Source organism: Panulirus ornatus, chromosome 28 (assembly GCF_036320965.1).
Source record: "Panulirus ornatus isolate Po-2019 chromosome 28, ASM3632096v1, whole genome shotgun sequence".
Taxonomy (NCBI): domain Eukaryota; kingdom Metazoa; phylum Arthropoda; class Malacostraca; order Decapoda; family Palinuridae; genus Panulirus; species Panulirus ornatus.
Window position 1 is genome coordinate 19222735 of NC_092251.1, and position 21175 is coordinate 19243909.

A 21175-nucleotide genomic window follows, 5' to 3' on the forward strand; every position below is an offset into this window, starting at 1 on the left:
GCGTAAATATATTCCCAACGTGTGAAATGTGTGTGGTGGCATACTCTTCCTCGATCAACACAGCCAGGCTGATACCGTTATCTGAGCGTGCCTGCCTCAAGCTGGTTCGTCTCTTATTAAGAAGACGAGAGAAAACGTGGTGCAGTGAGGCGTTGGGTTTTGTGAGATAAAGGATCTGTTGTTCTCCATGTCTGTTCGATATATTTTTGTTAGTCTGTTATAGAATACACATTTTTCCCTGGGGTTGGCCACTTACCCTGCGCGAAACAGGTATGGTATAGCAGGTTGGCCACTTACCTCGTGTGAGACAGGTGTGGAATGGCAGGTCGGCCACTTACCTCGTGTGAGACAGGTGTGGAATAGCAGGTTGCCCACTTACCTCGTGTGAGACAGGTGTGGTATAGCAGGTTGGCCACTTACCTCGTGTGAGACAGGTGTGGAATAGGCAGGTCAGCCACTTACCTCGTGTGAGACAGGTCCTGTATAGCAGGTTGGCCACTAACCTTGCATGAGATATTTACGATATAGCAGGTTGGCCACTAACGTAGCTTCTATAGGTGTGTTATAAAAGACTGAATGACAGATATTCAAGGAAAACGCCCTCATATCAACTAATATGATCCAGTCCCATTACTTTCGTGGTGACCGTAATCTCCACGAGAAGACATTTTTCCTTCCAACGTCCTGCACAGATGACGTAGTTATTGCCAGTATGATCAATAAACGTTTCTCTGCCAGCTGGGAACAGCAACGTTTCTGCAGAGTGTGAGGCCCGGAGCACGACAGAGAAGTACCGTTCCCTGTGGCAGTATCCATCGATCTTGAACGAGGTTCCACCACCACGAAGAGGCACTGTTACCTGAGCCACAACACCGGTTACAGGAGGGATCAACGAAACGATGCGTTACCTCACCGACGTTTATAACAACACCACTGAAATCGGTTGAGGCTTGACTCACATGCGAGTGTTGGTATGAACGGATTTTTAACTGTGTGGTTGATGGATTTCCTGGACGTGGCTCTGGAGTCAGTGACTCTGAAGATGATGTCATCTCTGGATATGAGACTGTGGTCCCATAGTCCAGGATGTACATACATCCCTCCACAACCTGGGGAAGGGGTTACCCCTGACGGGTGCTCTTGGGGTCAAAATGATAGTTTATCTTCTGGAGAATTAGATTTCCCATGGATTGGTTCTGCCCTTGTGTCTTTTGTTAGGGCAACTGTCTCGCTGATTGGCTCCTGCCTGATGTGAGGGCTAGACTTGAATCAATGTGCTGTAAGGTGTCAACAGCGTGACATTTTCGGTTCCATTGTGAACGTTAGTTCGTCGTATGGATGGTGGAGGGCGCCTGGCTCGCGTACCTGGTGTTCCTTGTGGCTGGGTCAGCGCGCGCTACTCTCCCGTCTGTACTTAATGGCTATTGTTGAGAAATTCTTTGCTCTGCCTCGCATTGACCAGCACTCTCCTCACCTGCATGAGAATGGGGCTGCCGAGGTTCGAACGTGGGGCCATCATTGTTATTACGGCGTGGGCTTCAGTACGCCAAACACGACGCGGACAACCAAGGCATAGTGAGGATCATCAAACTCTCTGGTGCACGTATCGTAAGTTGAAGTGTAAAGTGTAATGAGCTGGTAATGCTTAGCTACAGCTGACTTGTAAGTTCTTCTATCCCTTTTATTTGTACTGACACACGAGACGCTACAGAATGGAAAGATGATAGTATTAGTGCCTTTCGAGGTCCGGTCGATTAACACCACGTCGACCCTCAGTATGTGTGTGTCCCACTCTTCTTACCGAATCTTCAGGTCTCGGTGGCTCAGAGATATCGAACAAAGAATACACGAAAGCTCTGCTAAAGGAATGGAAAGAGTCAGCACTTTGTTACCAGGAGGATTAAGAAGGTGTTGAGATAACAAACCAACGTTCAAAACATCATAGATGGTTAAAGTCACTTGTAGATGAACCAAGGTATGATCCTTATGTAATGAGAGTTGAGGTAGAGGGAGAACAGTGTTATTCAGTTCGACGTGTAGTGACCATTACCAACAGCTTTTAAGATCTCGAAGTCAAAATATAAAACTTCTCAAAAGCTTCAGAGAAAAAAAAAAGTTATGTAAGTGAGAGGTGTCGACAGAATATCCAGTCACAACCAACCAACACAGACCCCCAGTAGCTGGAGTCTTCACTCCCATATCGACGAGGTAAGGCTCAAAGGTGGCAACGTGTCCAGATATAGATCAGGTCTCTCGTTTTCTTTGATGCGAGCAGAGAGAGAGAGAGAGAGAGAGAGAGAGAGAGAGAGTTTTCTCCCGCCCTTTGTAAAGTTTCGTGGAACGTATGTAATGTTACAAGAGGCATCAGAGGGTCAAGTGTCCGTCACTGGCCAGAGTCTCACATGAAATCATTGATTTATGGATCATATTGTAGTGGCGAACATAACAGGGCACGTGAGGAGGGGACGATGGCTTCACAGGGCAAGGGAGTAATTCATTACGTGTTCGACATCATAGAAACTCGTGGACAATACTTGCCCCCGCGCGCTATACGGAACAGCCAGTAGTCATTCATAATGTAAGCCGGGTTAAAGGAAATGTACCGTGAGCATCAGAGTTGACGGTCTCTCTCTCTCTCTCTCTCTCTCTCTCTCTCTCTCTCTCTCTCTCTCTCTCTCTCTCTCTCTCTCTCTCTCTCTCTCTCTAACTACAGCTACAACAACACACAAAGTTAGCACCAACTGGTAAAACACGCTGTGTTTGTAGGGAAATCAGATCTTTATGTTATATATATATATATATATATATATATATATATATATATATATATATATATATATATATATATATATATATATATATATATGTTGTTCGCTGATGATACAACCCTGGTGGCTGATTCGGGTAAGAAACTGCAGAAGATGGTGACTAAGTTTGGTAAAGTGTGTGAAAAAAGATTGCTGAGAGTAAATATGAACAAGGGTAAGGTTATTAGGTACACTAGGGTTGAGGGACAAGTTAATTGCAAGGTAAGTTTGAATGGAGAAAAACTGGAGGAAGTGAAGTGTTTTGGATATCTGGGAGTGGATTCGGCAGCGGATGGAACCATGTAAGAGGAAGTGAGTCACAGGGTGGGGGAGGGGGCGAAAGGTCTGGGAGCGTTGAAAAATGCGTGGAAGGCGAGAACATTATCTCGGAAAGCAAAAATGGGTATGTTTGAAGGAATAGTGGTTCCAACAATGTTATATGGTTGCGAGGCTTGGGCTATAAATTGGGTTGTGTGGAGGTGGGTGTATGTGTTGGAAATGAGATGTTTGAGGACAATATGTGGTGTGAGGTGGTTTGGTCGAGTAAGTGATGAAAGGATAAAAGAGATGTATGGTAATAAAAAGAGTGTGGTTGAGAGAGCAGAAGAGGGTGTTTTGAAATTGTTTGGTCACATGGAGAGAATGTGAGGAAAGATTGACAAAGAGGATATATGCGTCAGAGGTGAAGGGAACGAGGAGAAGCGGGAGACCTAATTGGAGGTGGAAAGATGGAGTGAAAAAGATTTTGAGTGATCGGGGCCTGAACATGCAGGAGGGTGAGAGGCGTGCAAGGAATAGAGTGAATTGGAACGATGTGGTATACCGGGGTCTACGTCCTGTCAATGGATTGAACCAGGGCATGTGAAGCGTCTGGGGTAAACCATGGAAAGTTGTGTGGGGCCTGGATGTGGAAAGGGAGCTGTGGTTTCGGTGCAGTACACATGACAGCTAGAAACTGAGTGTGAACGAATGTGGCCTTTTTTTTCCCTGGCGCTACCTCACTGAAGCGGGGGATAGCGATGCTGTTTCCTTGGGATGTAAAATCATAGAGAGAGTGAAATGAGGGAAAATAAAAAAGAATCTTCAAGACGACCTGGCCCTTAACTGCCGGCCTTCAGGCATGACCCATCGTTGTCATGTCTTTCATCTTCTTCTCCTACGTGGCACAGAGTCCTCTAAGGCCTTTTCGGGACAGCTTGTTAAGACAGTGTTATGTGATATAACAAAGGTTGTCCTGACATGACTTCTTGTAACAAAGGTTGACCTGACATGACTTCTTGTAACAAAGGTTGACCTGATATGACTTCTTGTAAAAATTGTTGACCTGACATGACTTCTTGTAACAAAGGTTGACTTGACATGACTTTTTGTAACAAAGGTTGACCTGATATGACTTCTTGTAACAAAGTTGACCTGACATGACTTCTTGTAACAAAGGTTGACTTGACATGACTTCTTGTAACAATTGTTGACCTGACATGACTTCTTGTAACAAAGGTTGACCTGATATGACTTCTTGTAACTAAGGTTGACCTGACATGACTTCTTGTAACAAAGGTTGACCTGACATGACTTCTTGTAACAAAGGTTGACCTGACATGACTTCTTGTAACTAAGGTTGACCTGACATGACTTCTTGTAACAATTGTTGACCTGACATGACTTCTTGTAACAAAGGTTGACTTGACATGACTTTTTGTAACAAAGGATGACCTGACATGACTTCTTCTCTCCCCACAGTGGAATGGTTGAAGCTCAAGTACGTCTACGTGCTCATTGCTGGCAGCGCCTTCTATTCTGTCATCTGGGCCCTGGGTGAGTTAGCTGTGTACCACAGTCTTACTCCAAACTTTCCCCTGATGAACTGGAGTTTGTTACATTATATCATCTAGGAATTTCCCTTCCATTTAGGTCAAGGAGAGACGGCATGGGTGTGCTGGTGTTGGGATTTAAAAAGAAAAATCTATTAACTGTTTGTACCTGATGAGGTGTGGACTGTCTCCCAGAAATATGTACTGATGCATGCATAGAAATATTATATGTTAAATGGAATTATTTGAATTCCTACTAAATTCCGATTTCACCTTTATAATTATCATAACGAACTAATGTGATAGTGTGATCAACATATATATATATATATATATATATATATATATATATATATATATATATATATTTTTTTTTTTTTTTTTTTTTTTTTATACTTTGTCGCTGTCTCCCGCGTTTGCGAGGTAGCGCAAGGAAACAGACGAAAGAAATGGCCCAACCCCCCCCCCCCCCCATACACATGTACATACACACGTCCACACACGCAAATATACATACCTACACACCTTTCCATGGTTTACCCCAGACGCTTCACATGCCCTGATTCACTCCACTGACAGCACGTCAACCCCTGTATACCACATCGCTCCAATTCACTCTATTCCTTGCCCTCCTTACACCCTCCTGCATGTTCAGGCCCCGATCACATAAAATCTTTTTCACTCCATCTTTCCACCTCCAATTTGGTCTCCCTCTTCTCCTCGTTCCCTCCACCTCCGACACATATATCCTCTTGGTCAATCTTTCCTCACTCATTCTCTCCATGTGACCAAACCATTTCAAAACACCCTCTTCTGCTCTCTCAACCACGCTCTTTTTATTTCCACACATCTCTCTTACCCTTACGTTACTTACTCGATCAAACCACCTCACACCACACATTGTCCTCAAACATCTCATTTCCAGCACATCCATCCTCCTGCGCACAACTCTATCCATAGCCCACGCCTCGCAACCATACAACATTGTTGGAACCACTATTCCTTCAAACATACCCATTTTTGCTTTCCGAGATACTGTTCTCGACTTCCACACATTTTTCAAGGCTCCCAAAATTTTCGCCCCCTCCCCCACCCTATGATCCACTTCCGCTTTCATGGTTCCATCCGCTGACAGATCCACTCCCAGATATCTAAAACACCTCACTTCCTCCAGTTTTTCTCCATTCAAACTCACCTCCCAATTGACTTGACCCTCACCCCTACTGTACCTAATAACCTTGCTCTTATTCACATTTACTCTTAACTTTCTTCTTCCACACACTTTACCAAACTCAGTCACCAGCTTCTGCAGTTTCTCACATGAATCAGCCACCAGCGCTGTATCATCAGCGAACAACAACTGACTCACTTCCCAAGCTCTCTCATCCCCAACAGACTTCATACTTGCCCCTCTTTCCAGGACTCTTGCATTTACCTCCCTAACAACCCCATCCATAAACAAATTAAACAACCATGGAGACATCACACACCCCTGCCGCAAACCTACATTCACTGAGAACCAATCACTTTCCTCTCTTCCTACACGTACACATGCCTTACATCCTCGATAAAAACTTTTCACTGCTTCTAACAACTTGCCTCCCACACCATATATTCTTAATACCTTCCACAGAGCATCTCTATCAACTCTATCATATGCCTTCTCCAGATCCATAAATGCTACATACAAATCCATTTGCTTTTCTAAGTATTTCTCACATACATTCTTCAAAGCAAACACCTGATCCACACATCCTCTACCACTTCTGAAACCGCACTGCTCTTCCCCAATCTGATGCTCTGTACATGCCTTCACCCTCTCAATCAATACCCTCCCATATAATTTACCAGGAATACTCAACAAACTTATACCTCTGTAATTTGAGCACTCACTCTTATCCCCTTTGCCTTTGTACAATGGCACTATGCACGCATTCCGCCAATCCTCAGGCACCTCACCATGAGTCATACATACATTAAATAACCTTACCAACCAGTCAACAATACAGTCACCCCCTTTTTTAATAAATTCCACTGCAATACCATCCAAACCTGCTGCCTTGCCGGCTTTCATCTTCCGCAAAGCTTTTACTACCTCTTCTCTGTTTACCAAATCATTTTCCCTAACCCTCTCACTTTGCACACCACCTCGACCAAAACACCCTATATCTGCCACTCTGTCATCAGACACATTCAACAAACCTTCAAAATACTCATTCCATCTCCTTCTCACATCACCACTACTTGTTATCACCTCCCCATTTACGCCCTTCACTGAAGTTCCCATTTGCTCCCTTGTCTTACGCACCCTATTTACCTCCTTCCAGAACATCTTTTTATTCTCCCTAAAATTTACTGATAGTCTCTCACCCCAACTCTCATTTGCCCTTTTTTTCACCTCTTGCACCTTTCTCTTGACCTCCTGTCTCTTTCTTTTATACTTCTCCCACTCAATTGCATTTTTTCCCTGCAAAAATCGTCCAAATGCCTCTCTCTTCTCTTTCACTAATACTCTTACTTCTTCATCCCACCACTCACTACCCTTTCTAAACAGCCCACCTCCCACTCTTCTCATGCCACAAGCATCTTTTGCGCAATCCATCACTGATTCCCTAAATACATCCCATTCCTCCCCCACTCCCCTTACTTCCATTGTTCTCACCTTTTTCCATTCTGTACACAGTCTCTCCTGGTACTTCCCCACACAGGTCTCCTTCCCAAGCTCACTTACTCTCACCACCTTCTTCACCCCAACATTCACTCCTCTTTTCTGAAAACCCATACTAATCTTCACCTTAGCCTCCACAAGATAATGATCAGACATCCCTCCAGTTGCACCTCTCAGCACATTAACATCCAAAAGTCTCTCTTTCGCACGCCTGTCAATTAACACGTAATCCAATAACGCTCTCTGGCCATCTCTCCTACTTACATAAGTATACTTATGTATATCTCGCTTTTTAAACCAGGTATTCCCAATCATCAGTCCTTTTTCAGCACATAAATCTATAAGCTCTTCACCATTTCCATTTACAACACTGAACACCCCATGCATACCAATTATTCCCTCAACTGCCACATTACTCACCTTTGCATTCAAATCACCCATCACTATAACCCGGTCTCGTGCATCAAAACCGCTAACACACTCATTCAGCTGCTCCCAAAACACTTGCCTCTCATGATCTTTCTTCTCATGCCCAGGTGCATATGCACCAATAATCACCCACCTCTCTCCATCAACTTTCAATTTTACCCATATTAATCGAGAATTTACTTTCTTACATTCTATCACATACTCCCACAACTCCTGTTTCAGGAGTATTGCTACTCCTTCCCTTGCTCTTGTCCTCTCACTAACCCCTGACTTCACTCCCCAGACATTTCCAAACCACTCTTCCCCTTTACCCTTGAGCTTCGTTTCACTCAGAGCCAAAACATCCAGGTTCCTTTCCTCAAACATACTACCTATCTCTCCTTTTTTCACATCTTGGTTACATCCACACACATTTAGGCACCCCACTCTGAGCCTTCGAGGAGGATGATCACTCCCCGCGTGACTCCTTCTTCTGTTTCCCATTTTAGAAAGTTAATACAAGGAGGGGAGGATTTCCGGCCCCCCGCTCCCGTCCCCTCTAGTCGCTTTCTACGACACGCGAGGAATACGTGGGAAGTATTCTTTCACCCCTATCCCCAGGGATAATATACATATATATATACATATACACACACACACACATACACACACATACGCACATACACACACACACACACACATACATATATATACATATGAAAAATGTAAGAAACAATTTAGAAAACAAACTTTTAGCTTGAAATGAATGAAAAAAAATGAATGTCACATAATGGTTCAACCTCTGGCTATGGAAAAGGAAATGTACAATTTATTCACACAAACGTCAATAGCAGTTCTCATCAATTTCACCACTGTATCAATAAGCTTCAATGTCTAAGCTACATTTTTCTCCAACTTCACTATTTTCTTGTCAAAAACACCATGCATGAAAACTATCACTCCAGTAACACAACTATAAACATTTACTTCCCCTTTAAAAGTTCTGGGGAAGTCTGTCTCGATACACTGCGGCGAGGCGACGCGACGCTGACACAATCACTGTCACAATATCACTTCTGCCTCCTCAAGTCAATCTCTCATCCACAGTGCAGGCCTTCATCGTCGAAATCGGTCTTGCTTCATCTCCTTCTCACATCACCACTACTTGTTATCACCTCCCCATTAGCACCCTTCACCGATGTTCCCATATGTTCTCTTCTGTGTGTATGAGTGGATGGGCCATTCTTCCTCCATTTCCTGAAGCTACCTCCCTGACGAGCTGCACAGCACAAGATGGTGTACCACGTCTTCAACTTGTGCAGCAGTCTCTTAACAACAGCTTCTTCATACGCCCGACAACGAAGACACCCGTTTTCTGGACACATCGTAAGGGGCTTCGAGAGGCTGGCGGAGAGCAGCGCCCCCTTCAAGGTTTGGCCTGTAACGTCTCCTCCATGTCTGTAACGCTCGCCTGTAGCGGATCTGTAACATGTCGTGGAAACACTCTGGGATCCATTTATAGCCCAGGAAAACGTAGGATCAAAAGATCTTTCCAATGTGGTCTGATTCACTCCGTGCTCCGCTAGGGGGACAGCACGTTGAAGCCAAGCGGACGCTGGCCTATATATATATATATATATATATATATATATATATATATATATATATATATATATATATATATATATATATATTTTTTTTTTTTTTTTTTTTTTTTTTTTTTTTTTCCTTTGTCGCTGTCTCCCGCGTTTGCGAGGTAGCGCAAGGAAACAGACGAAAGAAATGGCCCAACCCACCCCCATACACATGTATATACATACGCCCACACACGCAAATACACATACCTACACAGCTTTCCATGGTTTACCCCAGACGCCTCACATGCCCTGATTCAATCCACTGACAGCACGTCAACCCCGGTATACCACATCGCTCCAATTCACTCTATTCCTTGCCCTCCTTCCACCCTCCTGCATGTTCAGGCCCCGATCACACAAAATCTTTTTCACTCCATCTTTCCACCTCCAATTTGGTCTCCCTCTTCTCCTCGTTCCCTCCACCTCCGACACATATATCCTCTTGGTCAATCTTTCCTCACTCATTCTCTCCATGTGCCCAAACCATTTCAAAACACCCTCTTCTGCTCTCTCAACCACGCTCTTTTTATTTCCACACATCTCTCTTACCCTTACGTTACTTACTCGATCAAACCACCTCACACCACACATTGTCCTCAAACATCTCATTTCCAGCACATCCATCCTCCTGCGCACAACTCTATCCATAGTCCACGCCTCGCAACCATACAACATTGTTGGAACCACTATTCCTTCAAACATACCCATTTTTGCTTTCCGAGATAATGTTCTTGACTTCCACACATTCTTTAAGGCTCCCAGAATTTTCGCCCCATCCCCCACCCTATGATCCACTTCCGCTTCCATGGTTCCATCCGCTGCCAGATCCACTCCCAGATATCTAAAACACTTCACTTCCTCCAGTTTTTCTCCATTCAAACTCACCTCCCAATTGACTTGACCCTCAACCCTACTGTACATAATAACCTTGCTCTTATTCACATTTACTCTTAACTTTCTTCTTTCACACGCTTTACCAAACTCAGCTTCTGTAGTTTCTCACATGAATCAGCCACCAGCGCTGTATCATCAGCGAACAACAACTGACTCACTTCCCAAGCTCTCTCATCCCCAACAGACTTCATACTTGCAACTCTTTCCAAAACTCTTGCATTCACCTCCCTAACAACCCCATCCATAAACAAATTAAACAACCATGGAGACATCACACACCCCTGCCGCAAACCTACATTCACTGAGAACCAATCACTTTCCTCTCTTCCTACACGTACACATGCCTTACATCCTCGATATTATTTTTTTTTCTTTTTTTTTTTTGCTTTGTCGCTATCTCCCGCGTTTGCGAGGTAGCGCAAGGAAACAGACGAAAGAAATGGCCCAACCCACCCCCATACACATGTATATACATACGTCCACACACACAAATATACATACCTACACAGCTTTCCATGGTTTACCCCAGACGCTTCACACTTCAACCCACTGACAGCACGTCAACCCCGGTATACCACATCGATCCAATTCACTCTATTCCTTGCCCTCCTTTCACCCTCCTGTATGTTCAGGCCCCGATCACACAAAATCTTTTTCACTCCATCTTTCCACCTCCAATTTGGTCTCCCACTTCTCCTCGTTCCCTCCACCTCCGACACATATATCCTCTTGGTCAATCTTTCCTCACTCATTCTCTTCATGCGCCCAAACCATTTCAAAACACCCTCTTCTGCTCTCTCAACCACGCTCTTTTTATTTCCACACATCTCTCTTACTCTTACGTTACTTACTCGATCAAACCACCTCACACCACACATTGTCCTCAAACATCTCATTTCCAGCACATCCATCTTCCTGCCTTCCTGCGCACAACTCTATCCATAGCCCACGCCTCGCAACCATACAGCATTGTTGGAACCACTGTTCCTTCAAACATACCCATTTTTGCTTTCCGAGATAATGTTCTCGACTTCCACACATTCTTCAAGGCTCACAGGATTTTCGCCCCCTCCCCCACCCTATGATCCACTTCCGCTTCCCTGGTTCCATCCGCTGCCAGATCCACTCCCAGATATCTAAAACACTTTACTTCCTCCAGTTTTTCTCCATTCAAACTTACCTCCCAATTGACTTGACCCTCAACCCTACTGTACCTAATAACCTTGCTCTTATTCACATTTACTCTTAACTTTCTTCTTTCACACACTTTACCAAACTCAGTCACAAGCTTCTGCAGTTTCTCACATGAATCAGCCACCAGCGCTGTATCATCAGCGAACAACAACTGACACACTTCCCAAGCTCTCTCATCCCCAACAGACTTCATACTTGCCCCTCTTTCCAAAACTCTTGCATTCACCTCCCTAACAACCACATCCATAAACAAATTAAACAACCATGGAGACATCACACACCCCTGCCGCAAACCTACATTCACTGAGAACCAATCACTTTCCTCTCTCCCTACATGTACACATGCCTTACATCCTCGATAAAAACTTTTCACTGCTTCTAACAACTTGCCTCCCACACCATATATTCTTAATACCTTCCACAGAGCATCTCTATCAACTCTATCATATGCCCTCTCCAGATCCATAAATGCTACATACAAATCCATTTGCTTTTCTAAGTATTTCTCACATACATTCTTCAAAGCAAACACCTGATCCACACATCCTCTACCACTTCTGAAACCACACTGCTCTTCCCCAATCTGATGCTCTGTACATGCCTTCACCCTCTCAATCAATACCCTCCCATATAATTTACCAGGAATACTCAACAAACTTATACCTCTGTAATTTGAGCACTCACTCTTATTCCCTTTGCCTTTGTACCATGGCACTATGCACGCATTCCGCCAATCCTCAGGCACCTCACCATGAGTCATACATACATTAAATAACCTTACCAACCAGTCAATAATACAGTCACCCCCTTTTTTAATAAATTCCACTGCAATACCATCCAAACCTGCTGCCTTGCCGGCTTTCATCTTCCGCAAAGCTTTTACTACCTCTGTTTACCAAATCATTTTCCCTAACCCTCTCACTTTGCACACCACCTCGACCAAAACACCCTATATTTGCCACTCTATCATCAAACACATTCAACAAACCTTCAAAATACTCACTCCATCTCCTTCTCACATCATCACTACTTGTTATCACCTCCCCATTTGCGCCCTTCACTGAAGTTCCCATTTGCTCCCTTGTCTTACGCACTTTATTTACCTCCTTCCAGAACATCTTTTTATTCTCCCTAAAATTTAATGATACTCTCTCACCCCAACTCTCATTTGCCCTCTTTTTCACCTCTTGCACCTTTCTCTTGACCTCCTGTCTCTTTCTTTTATACATCTCCCACTCAATTGCATTTTTCCCTGCAAAAATCGTCCATATATATATATATATATATATATATATATATATATATATATATATATATATATATATATATATATATATATATATATATATATATACTTCCCACGTATTCCCTGCATGTCGTAGAAGGCGACCAAAAGGGGAGGGAGCGGGGGGCTGGAAATCCTCCCGTCTCGTTTTTTTTTTTAATTTTCCAAGAGAAGGAACAGAGTGGGGCCATGTGAGGATGTTCCAAAAAAGGCCCAGTCCTCTGTTCGTAACGCTACCTCGCTTGCGCGGGAAATGGCGAATAGTTTAAAAGAAAAGAAAAGAATATATATATATATATATATATATATATATATATATATATATATATATATATATATATATATATATATATATATATATATACACAAGTACATATACATATAGATATCAACATACACACATGTACATATACATATAGATATCAACATACACACATGTACATATTCATACTTGCTTGCCTTCATCCATTCCCGACGCCACCCTACTCCACAGGAAACAGCATCACCACCCCATGCGTCAGTGAGGTAGCGCCAGGAAAACAGACTAAGAAGGCCACATTCGTTCACACTTAGTTTGTGCTCTCATGTGTAATGCACAGAAACTACAGCTCCCTTTTCACATCCAGGCTACTGAGACCTTTCCATGGTTTACCCCAGATGTTTCACATGCCTTGGTTCAGTCCATTAACAGAACCTCTACCCAGGTTTACCACATCGTTCCAATTTCCTATATTCTTTGCTTGCCTCTCACCCTCTTGTATTTTCAGGCCCCGATCGCACAAAATCTTTTTCACTTCATCCTTCCACCTCCAGTTTGGACTCCCGCTTCTCCTTGTTCTCTCCACCTCTGACACATATTTCCTTTGTCAACCTTTCCTCACTCATCCTCTCCATATGTCCAAACCGTTTCAATACAGCCACTTCTGCTCTCTCAACCACACTCTTTTTATTACCACACATCTCCTTTACCCTTTCATTACTCACTCGATCGAACCACCTCACACCACACATTGTCCTCAGTATCTTCCAGTGTTCTGTTGTTGCTTGAATACCCTCGTATCTGCTCTCCTCCATCGTCCTGTGAAACCTATGTATGTATTACTTGTTTCTTTTGCCCAAGTAACTTTATCAGCGAGCTCAGCAACCCAGCAACCTAACAACTGCTCTCCCCTCGCCCCTCAGCTTGAATAGCAACATGAGCAACTCCCTGTTGAGCAACATGAGCATCAAAGTTAATTTACCCTTATACCTCTTCTTAAAACCAGGCAATTTGATCAACGGCCTGAGTAATTGTATCCCTCCTTCACCCCCCCCCCCCACACCCTACCCCCCCACACCCCCTCTCGAAGCCGAGAAAATGTAATTAACTAAATGAGAAATCCAGAATATTCTCACCAATATCCTGACAAAACACAATCAACAACTCTAGTGTCTCTGCAGTCTTGTTACCCCGTGTCTTCAATAACAACTGTAGTAACCCTGAAGTTGTATTACCTCTCGCCTGAATTCATAGCTTTAGTATCCCTGCAGTCCTGTTACCCCGTCTCATGATTAACAACTTGGATATCCCTCCATTCTTGTTACCCCGTCTCAATGATCGAAAATCCCGATCAAAAACCATAGCAGTAACCTCATAACCTTATCCCTGCCCTTAGGTCCGCTGCTGCAATGGGGACGATACGAGACCTTTGAGTTCGGATGCACTCTAGCCTTCTCTGACCCCTCCCGTAGTGGCCGCTCCTTCGTCACCTGCGCCTTCGTCTTCGTCCTCCTCTTGCCCCTAGGTGAGTCTCCACTCACACCACATGACTCTATGCTACACCCATGCACCTGTGCTGCTGTCATGTGAGTTCTACAACCTCCCAGTGAGTCTCAGGGCCTCATGGTGGTTTTCTGTGGGCCTCAAGACGGATGAGTAAATTTCTGTGGTCTAAGACCATTATTGCCGATGGCGAGGGTTCGCGACCGCAAGGCGTAATCCTGTTTGTCCTCACCTAACTTTCTCGTACCTGGTTTCCAGGGTAGTTTCCGTGGCATTTAGATGGGTCTTCATTGGCTTAAGGGTCCATTTCTTCCAGGTAAGTTCTGTCACTGAACCTCCGAGGTTCCCTATGTTTCTGAACCGAGTCTTTCTGTTATTGAGCTGGCTCCTCTTCATGGTCTCCTGGAAAGCTTCTGTGGCTTCCAGATAAGTTTCTGTAGCTTCACGAATGCTTCGTCAAAAGGAGAGAGAGAGAGAGAGAGAGAGAGAGAGAGAGAGAGAGAGAGAGAGAGAGAGAGAGAGAGAGAGAGAGAGAGAGAGAGAGAGAGAGAGAGAGAGAGAGAGAGAGAGAGAGAGAGAGAGAGAGAGAGAGAGAGAGAGAGAGAGAGAGAGAGAGAGATTTTTCAGCATTCATGGAATCTGTTTAGCCAGAATGTTTGAAGCCAGTCCTCGTGCACTTCCAGCCCAGCAACTTCCAGAGACTGTGTGACCTTCCGTGAGTCTTGCCGACCACAAGACGATTAATCTTGGCCAGCAGGAGTCTTCTGGTAGTTTTTCTCGATACACTTCAGGCAGGTATTCATGATTCTAAAATGTGCCCATACGAACTCCAGGTGTATTTCCGACGCTCCCAGACAATTCAAGTTATTCTAATGAAGAGTTGACGAAGTTAAATCCGACTGAAACAAAATGAAAGAAGATTGAACAGACTAAAAGATTATCTTTGTGTGATTATTATTTTGCAGGAAATGAGTTACAGGAATCCTTGTGTGAAAGAAAGTGTTACTCAGCACCTTTACATCTCAGTGGTGACTTATTTTGTCTTCTTGTCTGTCTGTATCAGCCACAAGCACAAATGCCTGAAGCAGAGCTTACCAGAAGGCAGCTGTGTTGGCTGAGCCCTTCAGTCTCCGCTGGAAGGAAACTTCCGAGTGACTGAGAATTTCCTAATGTAACATTCAGTTCCAAAATGAATAGAAAAATACAGTTCGAACTACCGTCTTATTAGTTTTATTGTAGTTCGGGATAAAGTGTTGGAAAAGATAATCAAGGACAAGATCGTGAAATTCCTTTTAGACCGTGGCATGAAAGACCAATGCTCAACATGGTTTTCGTAAGGATAGTTAATGATTAACAAATCTAGTTGAATTCTCTAGTTATAACAGGGACCTCAAAATACCCTTTGATGTTACATCCTCGAATTTTCGTAAACTTTTCGACAAAATGTCACTTGAAGAATTATTAAGTAAAAAGAAAATGAATCTTCACATGGATTGGAGAGTGGCTGCTAGACAGAAAACGGCAGTCGAAGGGAAGCAAAGGTTCACGTGACGAGTAGCGTACCACAAGGCTCAGGTCTGGGACCCACACTTTTCGCCATCTTCATCAACCACCAGAAGGCAGGACTCGCCAGCAGAGTTTCAACATTTTCCGATGACACGAGATTAGAAAACACGGCACAGTGATAAGAGGGCTGCGTGAAGATTCGAAGGGATTTAAACTGATGGAATAGTTAGAGTAAATGAATTTCAACGTAGACGAATGCATTAGACGTATAGATAGCATTAGAAATGTCAATCACGAACATGGAATGTAAAAGAAGAGAAAGATCTTGGAATGATTACCAATACTGACCTCAATTTAGGAAAACAGGTCCATGCTGCTTATAACAAAGCCAACAGGATGAATATTGATATGAATATAAAGGACAAGATAAAGGATTTAATACTCCTTCATTACAAGATAAAGGATTTAATACTCCTTCATTACAAGATAAAGGATTTAATACTCCTACATTACAAGATAAAGGATTTAATACTCCTTCATTACAAGATAAAGGATTTAATACTCCTTCATTACAAGATAAAGGATTTAATACTCCTTCATTACAAGATAAAGAATTTGATATTCCTTTACAACGCTTTGGTCAGACCTCACTTACAACGTGCTGTAAAACTCTGTTCACCAAACCTGATCGAAGATGCAATAAAACGAGAACGAGTTCAAAGAAGAGCATCTAAACTAACTCCTTCACTCAGAAGTAATCTTTATGAGAAGAGACTCAAAGAGCTAAAACTATCCTCACCAGAATAGCGAGGACTCCTCGGAGACCTAATGCTGCAGGTCTTCTATGTGTTCAGTGATTTCGTACGCATCATGTACGAAAATCTTTTACCTATAGTCAGAGATTCAGTGACCAGAAATAATGGTATGAAGGTAAAAGAAAGGAAATGCAAAAGTAAAGTGGACAAAAAGTTTACCATGTGTGGAGTGGCTGAGCACTGGAGTTTCCATATGTGGAGTGGTTGAGCACTGGAATACACACACTACCTCCAAATAGAGTAAATTCAACTACTCTTTATTCTTTCAATACAAGACTGGTGAATACTTCACTGATAACTGTTATCATCAAATCATCCTGTTTATACATCATTAAACCCTGTTTGTCTTTTTTCATACTGCTCTTCTAGTGCAGACATGAAATTTGATTGTTAGGGAACTCTCTCCTCCTTCATAAATTCCGACAAAATCTCCAAGGCAGTATCTTTCCCACATACTACATGGTGGTCATCCTCGTCTTTCTTTGCGCTAGCAGTTGAGCCAGAGGGAGAGGTGTGAGGGACGATGTTTTCTTCTTTACTATTCTTCTATTACCACATCATGGGCCAATAGGTCTCCTATAGCCTGCCCTTCCCATGTACTACTGTACATGTAACCTATCATGGGACTATTTGTCAATTTCGGTATTCATCCATCAGCCACAATCAAAGTTACGCTAAGGAAACGTAGGTAATACCGAGCATAAAGAGTGAAGGTGAAAGAAACACTAAGAAAACATCCAGAGGAAAAGTGCGTATTGAATCTAGATGGCAACCAAGTGTCAACTTCATCTGTGGAAACCCAATATGCTGATAGACAGATCCTACAACCTCGATTCACTGACCCAGTACGTACAGAGTGGCTTGCTTACATGTTTGAGAGCTATCCCTCAAAGTGGTGTGTGTGTGTGTGGGTATGTCGGGATCCTGTGGTGTCGTGGACCTGATTTCCAATTGATTTTGTCCTGTGGTCTGAGTGTCAGTGTTGGAAAGCCTTTGAACTACATTTGGTTTGCTCAGCTGTTGCCTCAAAACAGGAGAGATGATCCATAATAAAAGCTTTTGCTGCTTATAGAAATATCTATTACGAATAAAAGTAACTTTCGTGTCTTTTACAATAGATCATCTGGAGTTGTCATGTAACTCCTGACAAGGGATGATTAAAGGTTACCACTTCACTCTTGATTACCACTTAGCATGATTAACTCGAGAATGCCTCTGTGTCTACGTCAGCCTAATGCTATGGCTACACCCTGAGGCAGGTCTGGTCTGACTGATCACTACGAGCATCAACCATTGCCTGGAGCAGCCGAGCCACTGTCGCTTATCGGGCAATATTTAGACAGATTATACCTTCATGAGGCTTACAGTAAAGCCATGGAAGACGGGAGAGTCCAGAGAGAAACGTAAGTATATTTCTTTAGTGTGTCATTTCACTGTCAAAAACGTGAAGAGTGAATGATATACTTGTTGCGAGAGAGAGGATCATAGATTTTTTGGTGGTAAGATAAGTAAAGAAAAAGATGCATTTGCAAGATGATGTAAAAGACTGTGACTGAATTGATATAAATGTTTATGGTATAGGAATCCATGTATATCTGAGTGCAAAAGGGACTTTAAAACTGACCTTATAACTAATAGGAAAATCTTCTACATGACATGTCTGATTGGCAGTCTTGACATTTTTTTGGTTAGATTTGTCTCTTTAGTTCATAGTCTTAGGTCTGAACATCTGGTAGATTAAATTCTTTGTTCCTTTAGTTCATAGTCTTAGGTTCTGAACACCTGGTAGATTAAATTCTTTGTTTCTTTAGTTCATAGTCTTAGGTCTGAACACCTGGTAGATTAAATTCTTTGTTTCTTTAGTTCATAGTCTTAGGTTCTGAACACCTGGTAGATTAAGTTCTTTGCTTCTTTAGGTCATAGTCTTAGGTCTGAGCAGTTAATAGGTTAAATTCTTTGTTTCTTTAGTTCATAGTCTTAGGTCTGAACACTTAATAGTTTTCACAGGTGAACATAGTTATTGCAAGTTGTCGGGTGAAGATATTCATCATCTTTGGGATGAGACTATAAACTAAGAACCAATTTAGTATAAGGCTAGAGTCAAGTTAGGCCAGAATCTTATATCAGTCAGGGATGATAAAATATTACGATCACGTCGTTGCACCTGGGTCTGTTAAGAGGAAGATGGATGAGGGGTTAGTGTGAAGGCTTCCCACTGAATGAAGGACAGATCAGAGACCAACTAAAAGATAGATATTCTAGAACCACAAGTCTAGAACATTATTGTAGGTCACAAACCGAATCAGAAGTGGAGAGAAAAATCAAGAGACCGATCATGAAAATTGTCATCAGATGGAAGAAGGAAACTAAGGAACTGAGAAATATGATCGTTGGCGTTATAAAAAAAAAAACATTGAATTACATGAGGGGATTCAAATGGAATGTAACCACAAGAAAGTAATCACACCGATGGAAAAGATAGGATAGAAATATAAGAAGGGTCTTCTTTTTATGTCCTTGAGACAGATCAACATAAGTAAATACTCTCTTTATGTCTTAAAACATGTCAGCATTAGAAAATATCAATAATACAGAGAGACAGGAGAATACTGATGATAGATGGATAGGAACAGGGTTAAATTCTGGGCCTGATGAACAGAAACACAACGTAATTACTGATGCAGTGCAACACAGACCTGCGCACATTGTAATAGTCATCTGGGAAAAAGAAAATAAGGGAATCTGGAAGGAGAAGACAATGCACTGTTAGAGAAAGATCATTGAGGGGATTACTTGGCTTGTTGTGTGGAGGTATCAATGCAGAATATTCAGAAGCAGTTCGTACTGGCAGTAATGAAGATATTAGATGACAGAAACATGGATGTTGATTAACCCTTGCAAGAATTAGCTTGCAAGTGGATGGCCCCCACCAAACTTGAGAACGCTGATGAAGCTGGAGGCTGAGAGACGTACATCTTTGGTGATTTTGGACTGGAAGAAGACCATGTTCCAGCCAAGGAGGAAAGAGATGAGAAGGAAGAAACACTGATCAGTTGATTATCAAAGGCTATATTCGTGCCTAATGCAGTTTGTGAGGGAAAGGACTGTGAGGGTTGGTAGAGAATAGGGAACGACCAGTAGGGATGAGATTCCGTTTGGAGTTCAGCTACCAGGAGGCAATGTGGCTGGCCAAGAAACTTATAAGACTGGAGGAATTTAAGCAAGAGAAAGAGACAGAAACAAAGAATATGGCCAGAAGGCAGAAACGAAAGATATCTAAAGAAGGCCAGAGGGTAGAGGACCTCAATCCATACTTCACAATGGTCAAGAATCTTGAGTTGACCAAACACTTCAGTAATGGTGACTTTTGAAACTGAGACAGATGACTCACTGGCAGTCTCAGGATGTTATACTCACAGGGGTGAAGATAACCTAAAATATAGCATATATTGTAAACTCACAGATGTCTTCATATATTCACCACTACTTTACTCATTCCAATAAAATGAAACGTTCTCTGTTTTCATCAATGTTTCTTAGAGCACTTCGCATATTTCATCTAGAATTCATTGATGATGAACTCTGCAATATCCAGGACACTGGTTATAATTCAGCTTGTAATTCTGATAGAAAGTCTTTTTACAATGGTCAACTTAAAGAACCATTTGTGAACAAAAACTTGTTAGTATTACCCTATTGTGAGAACTTATTATTCCTGTTTTGTTGAAAATTTCATAATTTTGTTAAAGTCTTCAGCAATAATGATACAGTTAGAGACTGCCTTATCAGAGACTTTGTAACTTCTCATCAGGGTTGTGTGTGCAATGTTCCCTGTAAAGAGCCTGATCAGTTTTGCATTGGTCAAACTGGTAAGGTTCTTAATATCAGGATTGAACAACGTAGAAATGATCTTAGATATGTTCAAGAATCTAATGCACTATTTCTCAATCTCAAAGACTTTGGTCATGAAAATGATTGGAGCTGTGTTGTCACAAACAATGATTCAGAAATGGATAGAAACATTGTTGAATCGTCTCTTATCAAACATAGCAGATATATAAACATCAATAAAAATGTTGGCTTTTATAGATTAGATAACTTCGTAGGTGAAAGAATTGTAAATAACTTCATAGGTGAAAGAATTGTAAATAAGTTTTCTAAGAACATTGGTTAAACTGAGTTTGTGACTTGGGAGGGTGACCTGTGCCCTTAATCCCTTCACCTGCTACTTAATTCATTTGCTAGCACACCACCCAGTGGCAGGTGGTATATATTGTGGTTCTCTTTACCTTCGCAAAGCTTTAGCTATATCTCATGATTCGCATACATATAATATTGGTGGGACTACTATTCCTATAAACATACCCATTTCTGCAATTCTAGATAAC

General features: G+C 42.4%; 1 protein-coding gene across 1 annotated transcript in view; it reads left to right on the forward strand.

The window, feature by feature from the left end:
- Positions 1-21175, forward strand: part of LOC139757913 (uncharacterized) — a 166180-nt gene that overhangs the window by 110260 nt on the left and 34745 nt on the right. Inside the window, exons 5-6 of the mRNA XM_071678859.1 lie at positions 4548-4622; positions 14360-14488. Coding sequence (XP_071534960.1) covers positions 4548-4622; positions 14360-14488 — 204 coding nt within the window. The remainder of the gene's footprint in view (positions 1-4547; positions 4623-14359; positions 14489-21175) is intronic.